The 13,027-nt window shown below is 42.2% G+C and overlaps 1 protein-coding gene across 1 annotated transcript in view; it reads right to left on the bottom strand.

Annotated features, from left to right (window-relative positions):
• Window positions 1-13,027, bottom strand: part of Tnfrsf11b (TNF receptor superfamily member 11b) — a 34,105-nt gene that overhangs the window by 13,958 nt on the left and 7,120 nt on the right. The window contains exon 4 of the mRNA XM_010619655.2: window positions 12,996-13,026. Within this exon, the coding sequence (XP_010617957.1) occupies window positions 12,996-13,026 (31 nt within the window). The remainder of the gene's footprint in view (window positions 1-12,995; window position 13,027) is intronic.

Here is a 13,027-nt window from a genome sequence, read left to right as displayed (position 1 = left end):
TGCAGCCAATGTGATGCTACTGGGTTTTCTCTCTGGTATGCAGAACCATGAATGACCCAGTGGGTTTCCATTTATGGATGATTCATGAAAAGGAGCCCACGCAAGGCCTAGAATAACCACTTGGTTTGGGAGTTCCTTTTGTGATCCCTCGTCATGATCTCTGCCACAGAGTACTATTTGAGGAATATCCAGAGTTAGCTAAACTTCTGGTCAGTTTGGAAACCATTCCACTTCCTAGTTCACATCTTAGCCACGAGAGGAAAAGCACTCATGGCAAAACAATTCAGGATATATATCACAGTGCTTTCTTGAAGAACTCCTAGAATATGAGTCACAAAACATTAAGAATAAACTATTTGCCGATGAAGGTCAACTCGTTTGACTTTTTAACAGTCTTATAGTGCTAGTCCTCTCCTTTCTCCTGTACTCTTAAAAAGTTTATTCATTCATACAGCAAACATTTATTGAAATGAGTCTAGGTGATGAACTTAAGTTAATGTTCCTCTTTTACAGAAATATTCACTTAAAAGTCAAGTCTGATGTAAAATATTCATTAAAACTATTCACTGCAAAGCCATGAGAGGTACAAGAGAGGAGAATGAAGACCAAGAAAAGATGCAACAGGGAAACAGGTCAGAAAGCTGTGAAGAGCACTGGTACCTGAGAAGGAGAAGAAGGGACAGATGGAGCACACTGGCTGAGAGATTGGAGCTGGAAGAAATAGTTGGATTAAAGATCTAAATATTAAAACAGAAACACTAAACTTGCTGGAAGATAAGTTAGGCAGAACTCTTGAAGATATCAGCATAGGAAAAGACTTTATGAATAAATCTTCAGTAGCATAGGAACTAGCGCAAAGAATCAACAACTGGAATCTCATCTTTTTAAAAAGCTTCTGCATTGCCAGAGAAATCATAAGCAGAGAAAATATGGGAAAAAACTTTTACCAGCTGTTCCTCAGACAAAGGTCTACTATCTAGAATATATAAGGAACTCAAAAAATTCAGGACCCCCCAATTATAAAAACTCAATTCAAATGTTCAACATCACTGGTCATTTGAAAGATACAGATGAAAACAACACTGAGATTCCATCTAACCCCAGAAAGAATGGCTGCTATCAAGAAATTAACCAATATTAAATGCTGATGGGGTTGCGGGGAGAAAGGAACCCTTCTTCATTGTTGGTGTGAATGCAGACTGGTGCAACCACTGTGGAATTCAATATGGAGATACTTAAAACAACTAGGATTAGAGCTCCCATTTGACCCAGCGATCCCTCTACTGGGTATCTTTCCAAAAGAATTAAAAGAATCATACCACAGTAATATATGCTTACCCATGTTTATAGTGGCACAGGTTTTGATAGCTAAAACTTGGAAACAGCCCAATTGCCCAACAACTGGAGACTGGATAAAGAAGACATGGGGTTTTTTGTTTGTTTGTCTATTTTTAATGAAATAGAGTACTACTCAGCTATAAAGAACAAGAAACTAGAGAGATTTATGGCTAAGTGGATGCACATTGAGGCCCTACTCAAGTGAAATTGATAAATTACACATGTATAAATACCAAATAGTTTCTCTGGTGTGAAAAAGTAAAAGTGTAAATAAGGTTTAAAATGTATAATTGATATTGTGTATTAGGAAGAAAAGGTCTAAAGGAGTAGGGGAAGTGGGAGGGGTAGGGGAAGGTAAAACTGGAAAAGAAAAAATTTGTGAAAAAGAAAAACATGGAAAAAAAGCCTTTGTAAACAGGGAAGGGTGGAGGGGTTTAGGGGAGGACTGGGGAATGGAGAAAAATAAGAACCTGATAAAAGTCATGTATAGGGACAAGATCCCAATGATGAGTGTCACTGTGTTGTATACCTAATATGTACCCATAAATTTAATAAAGTTAAAAAAGTAGTTGAAGAAATGCCCCTGCATTCTAACCCTGAGTTATGTGCACTGACATTAATTGCTGATGCAGGAGGACTTGCAGTTGGAGATAAAGAGGATGATTTGAATTGGAAGCATCTTCCAACTATGGGACTTGAATGATGGTTCTTAGTGAACAAATAGAAAAATGTATTGAGAACTCAGGTCAGAAATGTAGCTGAAGGTGCTGTCTTTGGGTTATAAGCACATAAATGTTTTTAGGAGCAGAAAGGTGGCAGCTACAATATGACCCAAGGAAATTGCACACGAGCAAAAATGGACAAAACACTCACTTCGGAGACTCGTAATGATTTGTGAGAGGAGATGAAAAAGAGAATATAAAACTGTAGAAGTATCATGGAGAATTCCAAGAAGAACGCTAAATGCTAAATGACTAATGACTACTAAGTTTTGAAAGTTGTAAGCCTGGCAATTTGGTCAACAGGAATTAATGAAAGTACTTTCAGGTGGGAAACTGATTTTATCATATGAGCACCAAGTTTCAAACCCAGCTCTAACTCTGGCTCAGTAACCCTGGGCCACCCGCTCACCTGTAAAATGGGAATGACCCTTACTTATCCACCCCCATGTGACTGTTAGATTCTGAACCCTTAGGGGACGCAAATAAACTCTCCGTGAGGGAAAAGGCCCAGACAAACAGCAGACGATACTGCATATGCTAATTACACAGGAGGTGGGAGAACAACAAACATTTTGAATTGGGCTCATTTCTGGAGACAGTTTGAGGTTTTTGGTCAGGAGGAAGTTAGACACATAAACTGTGTCATAAGGTGATTATCTTTCCTGTTCCTAACTGTCTCCAGAAAAAGCATCTCTGGTTTGTGAAAATCAGTTTCAGTATCCTCTCAGTGGTCCTGGTCAAAAGATTCAGGGAAGATTCATGGCTTTGCTTAGAGAGTTCAAACAAGGAACTGTTTTACTCCGTACTTCTGAAGTGCTTAGCATGGGGTTGTACAAGTGGCAGTGTAAACTAGATCCATTTTATTCAATTCGGTGAACATGCTGCATACCTACTATGTGTCGTCAGGATCACTGGGGGTTATACATACACAGATAAATATCCAAGATGTAAAGGATGCATTAACAAGGAGAAGCACAGAGCCTACAGTTTTCTCATCTGCAAAATGATAGTGATGAGAGAATTTGCCAAACAAAAGAGTAGATTTTAAGGCACCTTTCATCTTGCATGGTGTTTTGCCTGCACCGATTCGTCTGTACTTAACTTCTGTTTTAAGGGTGGAAGCTCTGAATAAAGGCAGCCCTCCCCAGAGGTGTCTCACTGCTGCCAGCTCCCCACCCGAGGGGCCACCACTGCTTACTGGTTCTCACAACAGCCAGTTGTTTGGCTGAGGGTTGTGACTCTAGGTCAGGAAGTGGGAGCAACTGAATTAAATCTGTTCATCTCTACAGAGCTGATTCGCTGCCAACAGCATCTCTAGGTAAATGGGCGAGAGGAAGCACAAACAATTATGATTTATTAGTTGAGTTACTGGGCCAACTTTGACACTATTTTGCTTCCCTTGGGGTGGAAGAACTGTCCTCAGGTAAAATTTAACATTCAATGAATTGTTTGTTCCCTATAGAAGTTTCTTGTAGTTGTCTGAAGGCTTTATTGTTAATTAGCCATACCTTGTTCCTGCTCAAAATCAATCAGAACTGTCAGAATGAACGCTCTTATGATAGTTTTGCTGCTTCAGAGGAGTTTTATAGACAATTAACATTTGTCAAATTAACAAATAATGGCAAAAAAACCAAACCCAATGCTCAGGGGGAAAAAAGCATTGAAATACAAGTAAACCCATAAAGAAGATACACAGACACCTCACATATTTCGGCTCTTAGCGCCTAGTGTCTCTTCTCTTGGGCTCCTGATAATCACCAAATTTGAGGCATAAACCCAGTTCTGAGCTCCAGCTCTACAACCGTGCTGGTTGCACCCTTTGCCTTTCACCAGTTCAGGTCCTCTGGGCAGGCCCTGAGGGTGTCAGGGTTTCCAGCTACAGTCCCGGCCCATGCGGCTCAGAACTGGCAAAACATTCCAGGATGTTGACACTACTGAATACTAATTTTGAAATTCCATTTTATTCTTATTGGTTCTTTTCTTTGAAGATAGTGCAATGCTCATAACGCTTTATGGATGCTTTTGGGTGCTAATGACTTGCAGTGACGTCCAATTAATTATGTGGCTCAGGGCAGTTGGAGAGAGTCAGATCAGAAAAGCCATGCTGGTCATGAAATGGAAGAGAAACTAGCAGAATAAATGGAACCAAAGATCACCGAGCTCAACAGGAGCCCAACATGTAGATATTTAATACGTGTCCCTGATGTATGAAACATCATACTGCAAGTCTGGGTGAAACAATCCATAATAATGGCATAGTATCTCCTAACGTCATTAGATGGCAGACTCTAGACGAAGCCCTTCTTCACATCTTCTCACACCACCCATCCCCTCTAACCACCTGTAAGGAGATATCATTATCTCATTATCCTCATTTTACAGACTAAGAGCCTGAGTGTCAGAGACATTGAATGACTCTGAAGGATCACAGAGCTGGCACACATTCTAAGTGGGATTTGAATCCATTCTTGTCTGAAACTAAGCTGTAACTTGCAAGTCTTATGAAAGCGACAGGAGTGTAAATGCTCAACTGTAACAGTATAAAATTCAGTGTTATCTTAGCTGTCTATGCATCCATCAGCTACCTACCGAGCATCTTTACGTGCATCCACCCATCCAACCAGATGCACAATTTCTTCTCCTATATTCTCCTGCCCTGCGATGCAGTAGCCTGCCCATCATTTCTGCAGATGGACCTAAGTGAATGGGCAGTCACTGTGCTTTCTAGGGAGCAGTAGGGTCTCAGTAAGGTGCCCCTTGAACAGGCCCATCTTCCCCTTTCCTCTTGCTGCTCATTTGCTAATTCCTGCTTCCCCAGGGCTGCACTTTCTAATGAAGAGGCAAACATGAGCTGCTTTACTTCATGCTCTGTTACCTATGGGATTTTGCCTTACACTCACATTCAGTAAAAGACCAGGAAGTTTCATCACAAAAGAGAAATACATGCCTTCCTAGGGCTGAAGGTGTTGAAAAACAAAGAAAAACAGCTTGGATATAGCCCCTTCCTCAGCATTCTTAACCCCAACAGGAAACCCTGGGTTGAATGTGCCTACAAAGGCTTTGCTGTGATTCATGACTATTTTTTACCAGATCCAGGTATGAGATGTTATTATACTCTTGAATGAAGCCTGACAGAAGATCTGGAAAACTCTGGATAACCTTGGAGAAAATTACTCCTCTGAATCTCTATTTCCCTGTCTGTGAAATAGAAATAGTGATCTCTGTAGAATCGGACTTCTTCTTTGGCAGTGAAGTGGAGAACTGAGTGTGGCTTCTAAATATGATAACTATTCTGATAATGATCAATGTCTTTCTATTCCCTGGTTTTGCCCTTTTGGCTTGGCATAAATGTGTAGAAGTTATAGATGAACGTGAGTTAAATTTTATAAAGGAGGGGTCAGTGGAAACCAGTGAGGACAAGAACCACAGTCTCTGGTGAGTCGCACACAACACAACGAGGAGTTAGACCGAGCCTTCTTAAGCGTCTGTTGACCTTCCTTCTCTGCAGGCAAGCAATCTTAATTGCCTAAATTTTGAATTTTTAGCAAGAAAAGAAAGAAAAAAAGGCCCTCCTCCATAAATCCTGCTAATAGCAACGATGAAGGCGTTTGAACTGATAATGTAAAATTATTGATTTTAGTCATTTGTGACTTTTTACTGCTGACCCTCCATGATCCAACATATCTGGCTTGGCTACTGTATCAGTCAGGATTGGTTCAAACAAACAGACAAACAACTAACCGTGGGGCATAGAGGGCAACTAAGCACAGTTCTAGAGTAATTTGGAAGAGGCACGTCTTTGAACTCACAAAGCCATTGGTTGGAACCACTGGGATCTTCCCCCGTTACATCTGCACCAGGAGGACACGGGGAAGCACAGTCCAACAGCGTTTCTGGAAAGGAGACCTTTCTCATAGCTGACCACACTGAGGACTAATCCATCCTCCAGTAAGCCTCTCTCACACTTTGTAACTACAGTTATCCTCGTAAAACCTAGGTGGTCCCCCCTTTTACTGGACATTAAAAGAAGAGACAAGAAACAGTGTGGGGCAAAGGTCTTCTGTCTATCAGCCGCGTGTATTATTATTTAAGTGTACTTCTAATGGTCTTGCCAAACTTCCTATTATCATGCTTATTAAGCCTGAAGGCTTGACATTTATTCCAAAGAGCAGTGTGCAGTTGACAAGAGCTTCTCTGTGAATACCAGTTCAAAGAAAATCCCACTCAATGAGTCTAAGAAGATTGCTAGTGACCATAATTATACCTCTTCAGTAAGTCCTGAGGGAATGTTCTGGACCTGGGCTTTAAGTAAATGGAATATGGAAAATATTCACATTAACAGCTTCTCTGCATACCATCTGAAGACAAGAGGCACTTGTTTCGGAATGAGAAAATAGTTTTTGTCTTAATAATTTGTGACCATAAAACACATAAGTCATACTACCTAAAAACGGATAACATTTCAAAATATGTCTGCTCTTGTGGTCTTATTGATCTAAATGGAATTCTTTATACATGAACCAGTGGGGAAAAGGGAATTTAGACAACTGTGACAAATGAGATTATTTAAAACCATTCCTAGAGCTTAATGTTTTCTAGAGAGGCAAGTCTGATTTTTCCATGTTCGAAGTAGGAAATAGTGCATGACCAGTATTGTGTTCTTCGATTCACAGGACAAAACTTTAAAACTCAAGCAGACCTTCCATGCAACATCTGGCCCAACAGCTGTATTTTGAAAATGGATGAAGTAAGAGCTACAGAAGTGGAATCACTGAGTGAACTAAGGCAGAACCAAGGAATGAAGAGTCCCTGCCTCCGGTGAGTCTTGTGTGGCAGTGTTGTCGCACTGACCCACGTCAAACTACTAAATGACACTTTGTTCTTTCCAGTGATATTGACGCAGGTTGATGGTGGTGGAATTTTACAAAATGTAGGGTGCCAATATCCACGTTTTCTTACAATAAAATAGTCTTTTAAACAAGAAAATAATCAGAAGTTTTATGTGTGCTTGAACAAGAAAATGAGAACTAGGACCAAGTCTAAGAAAAGCCCATGACCAAGGCAAGTCACAGGAACAGAATGAGACTAAACTCAGAAACAAGACAATCACAAAGCCAAGAAGAAGAGTTAGAAAAAGAGTAAGAACAAGAAACAAGAAAGAAATGGTTTTTTAACTAGAAACATGGCAAGGGAACTGAGGTATTTGGATGAAAGACTGCAGAAGAGAATTTAATTTACCAAAGGCAGTGGAAAAACAACTTGGATGAATCACTGCCTTGTTTAAATCTAAACTCTTCTTGTCACTCACTTGCTGCTTTCTAGTTGATCATCACCTATTAGCTATTCTGTAGCTGATGACTTAAGAGACTTTTATAAAAAACGCTGTGGAGGTACAGACTAAATTGAAGCAAAAACCTTCTGGCCATTCTCTCTGTTTTTAAGAATGCTTCTACAGGGAGTGGAACAGTGGGCTGGAGGTAAGGGGATGTCGCTGTTTGGCACTGCACTGCAGTAAGGATGACAAATTCCACACCCCACTGTACAGCACGGTCACCATAGCGAATGACGCTGCACTGGTATTGGAAACTTGTTTAGACCTTACATGTTCTCACCACACACACAGCAAAAGGTAACCGTGTGCACAGATAAACGTGTTAATGGTCTGCACTGTAGTAATCATTTCACAGTGTACAGGAACATTAAAACTGCACTCTTCATAAAAACATACATTTAAAAGACAGTGCTTCGAGGAAGTGAAACAATATATGCACGGTAAGACTGTGGTCCTAGAGAGATGAGTCACAAAATCACTGCAAGAAAGTGATGAACAAAAGCTATTAATAGCACATTACTGTTTTTGGAAGGGCTTCTGTCCTCTTGCATTCTCAATGCATTTATGGTCTGACTGCTTCTGGTATTTCTGAGAAATTCGGGTTAAAAAAAGCTTACTGAGACATCTCAGAGAAAACTACTATCACCTTGTAGCTGGAAGAAACCATTTCAATGTGTGTGTGGACTGCTCTGGCCTTGAAGTATTTAAAGAGGCCAGGTAAGCTTGAGAGGGTGTGGGTATGACAGTTTCTTACCTCATGTGTTGTAACGCTATTCTTATCCCTTACAACTGTCTAAAAGAATTCTTTTTTTGGACATTCTATGCTAGTTGCTCCAAAATATTCTGTGGTAGTGAGTTCCAAAAACTAATTACATGTCACACAAAAATACTCTCCTTGTATCTATTTCTAGTTGGCCATACCTCACTCTTTCTTCTTGCATAGATAGTTTACAGATGTTGCTAGGATTTCCAATTCTCTAGTTCTTGCTATTGTGGGTTGCTAAGTTTGATGGTTGTTTTCTTTTCTAAACATGGCTGCTACTGCATGGCCATCAATAGCGGAAATGGACCTGGAGCAGCTGCTTCCTCTCTTCTCTTGTCATGCGAAATCATCTCTAGGACAGTGACCCAGATTTTTACAAACTGCTAGCCCAGTAGTCTTCCATGGTCTGAAAGTTCTTGAATCTCAAATCCTGGCCACGCTGTTGGGATGTATTACAAGCACATCAAATTCATCAAACCCAAAATGAATATTTAATGTCCAAAGTCAATACCACAAACCCTGTGTTTGACTCTTAGTAGACGAGATGCAGTCCAGCCCTATGGGAGGGAAGAAATCTAGCCCAGCCAAATGTACACTGCATCTCCACAGAACCATAGCTAAATCTGTTTTATTTTTATTATTTGTTATTGATGAATGTTTATTGTAGAGATTCATAAAAGAACATTTGATATATCGATCAGTTAGGTAGACTGTTATATTAATATTTGGAAAGCTATCAAAGCCTACAGCTTGTTAAGTCACTGACAATAAGATAAATTCTGTGGCTACATTACTGGAGAATGCTGGTGGATCACCTACTACCCTAGAAAAGCTTGCCATAGCTCATGGACTCAGCAGGTGCACTTTGTGCGAGGGACTGCAGAGACCTGGGAGCTGTAAATCAGAAAGTCTGTACTTGTAAAGAGTTCCTACTGGGTTTGCATCATGGGTGTGGCTGTTCCCTTGGAGAAGCCCTGGAATTTGTTGTTGCTAAGCATCCCAGACTATCAGAACAATCCCATGTCCCTGTGTACTCAGATGTCCTATTGGTAACTGATATAAATCTATGTGAAAAGTGTATGGGTCTTTATCTGAGCCTGGTTCAGAACTCCATTTTATTTATATACAAAGGGACTTTTGTATAATAGTTTTGCAGACTAAGTCTTCCAGGGATTTAAGGGCAATAAAGCTGATAGAAGCTTGGACTTCGTTTTGGTTAAAACTCTAGGAAGATGTGCTGACCACTTCAGAAAGGGCACGCACACCAGCCCTGGTCACACTTTGGAGTTACTGGAATGACATGTGTCCCCTGCCCCAGTCTTAAGTTCTAGTGGCGCGTCTGTGGTGACAGTTCTGCATAAAACTGCCGGCATGCCATGACTTCTTTATGTCTTCTAGTGCAGCTTATTTTATTATAAATTACTTTCCTTTTAATGCTACTTTATAGTATAGTTATGTCTGGATGTTGTACTTTATAAAAGTTATATGTGTAGGCAAAATATATATACTCTGAATTTCATTTCAGGGGACAGGGAGGTTGTTACAAAGGATTTATTATAAAAGTGCGGGGAAAGACACTGATACAATGGAGAACTACTGCTCTATGGGGTAAAAAACACAGACACACAGATCAATCTGGCATCTGGGCTCCCTCCTAGCAACAGAAGGGGCAGCCAGGCATCGCGAGGCAAGTTTAAGATCAGTCTTTCTCTGTAGTGTGTAATTCCCAGGCTTCCCACCACCCCACACACACACACCTTTTTTGCAAAGGAAAAACTCAGCCCGAGGAAAAGGAAATGCTACTGGTTAATAAGATGCTAAAGCAAATAACCAGTTTGGCAGGAAGCTTGCACACAAGGGGAGCTCACAGGCAGGGGGCTGAGGGCGGCCAGGAGCCAAACCCCAAAGGCAAGTTTGTGGACAGTGCAAGGACACCCGGGTGTGTGTCCGGTGCCCCTGTGCTCTGGACGTGACTGGACAGAACGCTGGGCACAGAGAGTTTACTTTCTCCACCAATGGTGTTGGACAGCTGTGACTGGCACTAGGGACTGTACTGAAGGTTGCTAGGTGACAGAGGCCAGCGAGGTTGCTGTGGACAGGGATTAGGGCAGTTTGGGGCTGAGTTCATGTCCGATTATACTAGAAACTGCAGAGTATTCATTTTCTTTAAAAATAAATCATAATGAAAAGAAAAAGAAAGGAGGAGGAGGGGCACACACAAAAAAGCTGGGTAAATATTACAGACCCAACCACTGAGAGAATGGGAGGGAGACCAAAATAAACAAAGCAGGGTCAAAAGCCCCAGGGGCATTATCCTAAAGAAAGACAGACAGATCTAACAGTTGCCCTGAGACAGAAACATCTCTATCTCCACCCCTTGCCCCCCCTGCACCCCAACGCCTAGGATAATAGCATTTGCTCAGAGCTTAGCTTGCAGAAGTGAGGGTGCTGCATCATGGGAAATCTCAGCCACAGCTTACAACCCAGGCCTAGGCCAGCGTGCTCCCAGAGAGACAGGTAATTCATGGGCAGGCGTGACGCTGTACACTCTCACCTTCATGTGCCCGTGAGCCTCCTAGGAGAGCCCGTGACTGTGGAGGCATCCTAACGATCACCCCTCACTGCTTGCCTCCCCCACATCTTCTGCTCCCGGAAAAAAGAAAGCCAGAGTCCAACTTTGTCACACCGCATGCCCTTCTCCCACTTCTCGGGTTTGGGACCCCTGGATGTCATCACCAACAGTGAACTCTTGTGCCTCTTGAGCCTCTCCTCCACGCTGAGAGGATGTGGCCATCTCTCCCTCCTGCGAGTGCCATCAGAACTGTGAACGTAAAACTGGGAGCACAGGCACCTCCTGGGGTTATCTTGGCTGTACCTATGGTTGGTAGAAGAGAAAACTAAAACCCCAGGGAGGAGCGACTTGGCACTGCCCCTGCTCAGGTGAGCAATAGCGTTGCCGTCTGGATTTTGATCCGGCTCCAAGATGCTGCTGTGCAACTTCCCCTAAGAGGTCCTGGAGGGCTGGGTCTGTTATATTTCCAAGCCGTCCAGGAGCGTCCTCTTTTATAACCCTAATACAACTGCATGTGCAATGTCTGCTTTCTCATCAGGCCACCAGGCTGCTGAAGAGGGAACAGTCCATCTTGCTGTTCACTCTGGCCCACGGGCCTATGGCCCTCTCTGGTGCAAAAGAGCAAACATCTGCAATCTTCCACCTGTGCTTCGGTGCTGATCAAAGAGCCTTACAGCTCTTGTTGGTAAATACAGGCATCCCTTTCCAACCATTTATAAAATAATCTCAGAAACAGTAGGAAAGGAAAGCCAAATCTTTCTACTTAAAGTAGTTACTGTGCTTAAGTTTCATACAAAGTTTTTCTTCTGCTTCTGCAAATGTGTTTCTGAACACATATCCTTTCACTACACATGTATATAAAAATATCTGTGTTTATTACTAGGAGCTTATATTATTTAGTTGGAATCTTGGAAAACTAAAAGTCACTAGTAGTATGCTTATCATTCATTAAAACTATGACAGAGCACAAAAGGTTAAGAAGAATACAAACATCCCATATTAAAGAAGCTCATGTCAATAGCAGAGTTATCTATGCTACCCAAACCTGGAACGATTAAATTAACTGTGTCTACACAGTGGAGTACTCTATGGTGATGAAAACAGACAAGCCAGTGTACATCCAACACTTGAGCTGAATCTCGCAGCAGAACTTTGTGTGAAAAGACCCAATTGCCCAAAGTGCCAGAAGCCATGTACACAACATTCAAGTAGAAGCTGAACAAACTGCTAGTGTTCAGTTCACTGATTATTCTGGTCACAGACACAGCAATGGCGGGGAAGGAGCACAGGAAGATTTTAGGGTACCGAGGATGTCTTTTGATCTGTGCGTCAGCTCACAAGGACTTGACCCGAGAAACTTCACTAGGCACTGACAACATGCGATTCTGGGTGTCGTGTGTCTGTAAAGGTTCGCTTTAAAAGTTCCATGGTGTCCGTATTTGTGGACGTGGGCGCGGGTGTGTTAGGTGGAACAAGCGAATGTGCAGACGCTGTCCAGCTTCCCTGCAGGCATTGGTCGCCTATCTCCTTGTGTCTGTGTGTGTCCCAGGCACTAGGAGCAGACTACTTAGCCATCCACTCACTTTGAGGGCTAGAGACTGAAACTCAGTTATTCCAGCACCTAAACCCCAGCCGTGGCTTCAGTAAAGAGTTTCCAGTCTCCTGGATGTCTGATTGATCTGCCATTCTCACACACACACACACACACACACACACACACACACACACACACACACACAAAACCTTTGATTTTTAAACGGCATCTAAGTTTTTAATCCTGTTTGTATAATTCAAATATTTTCTCTAGCATGAGTAACATCATCCCACCAACATTTCCCCATTATAATAAATTGAGAACTGGTACCATCCCATCTACTTTAATAATAAAACGTTATTAAAATATGAAATGGCATAGTTAGAAAGTGTGGGGTGGGGGGGAGAGAAACCCTTCTTCTAGTACAAATTCTCCCAAACTGCCCATAAGTCTTGCAGGAATGGCCCTGATGGTGTACTGTGTGTTCCCCGCACCCAGATAGTACTCTATATAATTTTTTTTGACATCACCTCTTGTAGCATTTTCCAACGGGCCACTTCCTTGCTAATAAGAAGCAAAAGTCCAAGTAAAGTAAGCAAAAGTGATAATGAACTGCAGGACACCGGACAACCAGAGGTGAATAAAGGAGATGCATAAAAGGCACCGCAGGACAGGAGGGGATGCGAGCAGCCAAGGGCCGGAGGCGGAGGGCCGGCTGGCGGCGCAGGACTTACCAGGAGCGCGCAGCCCAGCGCCGGGCTCAGCA

The sequence above is a fragment of the Fukomys damarensis genome, unplaced genomic scaffold, assembly GCF_012274545.1.
Source record: "Fukomys damarensis isolate Sample0158 unplaced genomic scaffold, DMR_v1.0_HiC HiC_scaffold_5, whole genome shotgun sequence".
Classification (NCBI taxonomy): Eukaryota; Metazoa; Chordata; class Mammalia; order Rodentia; family Bathyergidae; genus Fukomys; species Fukomys damarensis.
Note: the sequence above shows the minus strand (reverse complement) of the source record. Positions and strands in the feature narration are given on the sequence as shown.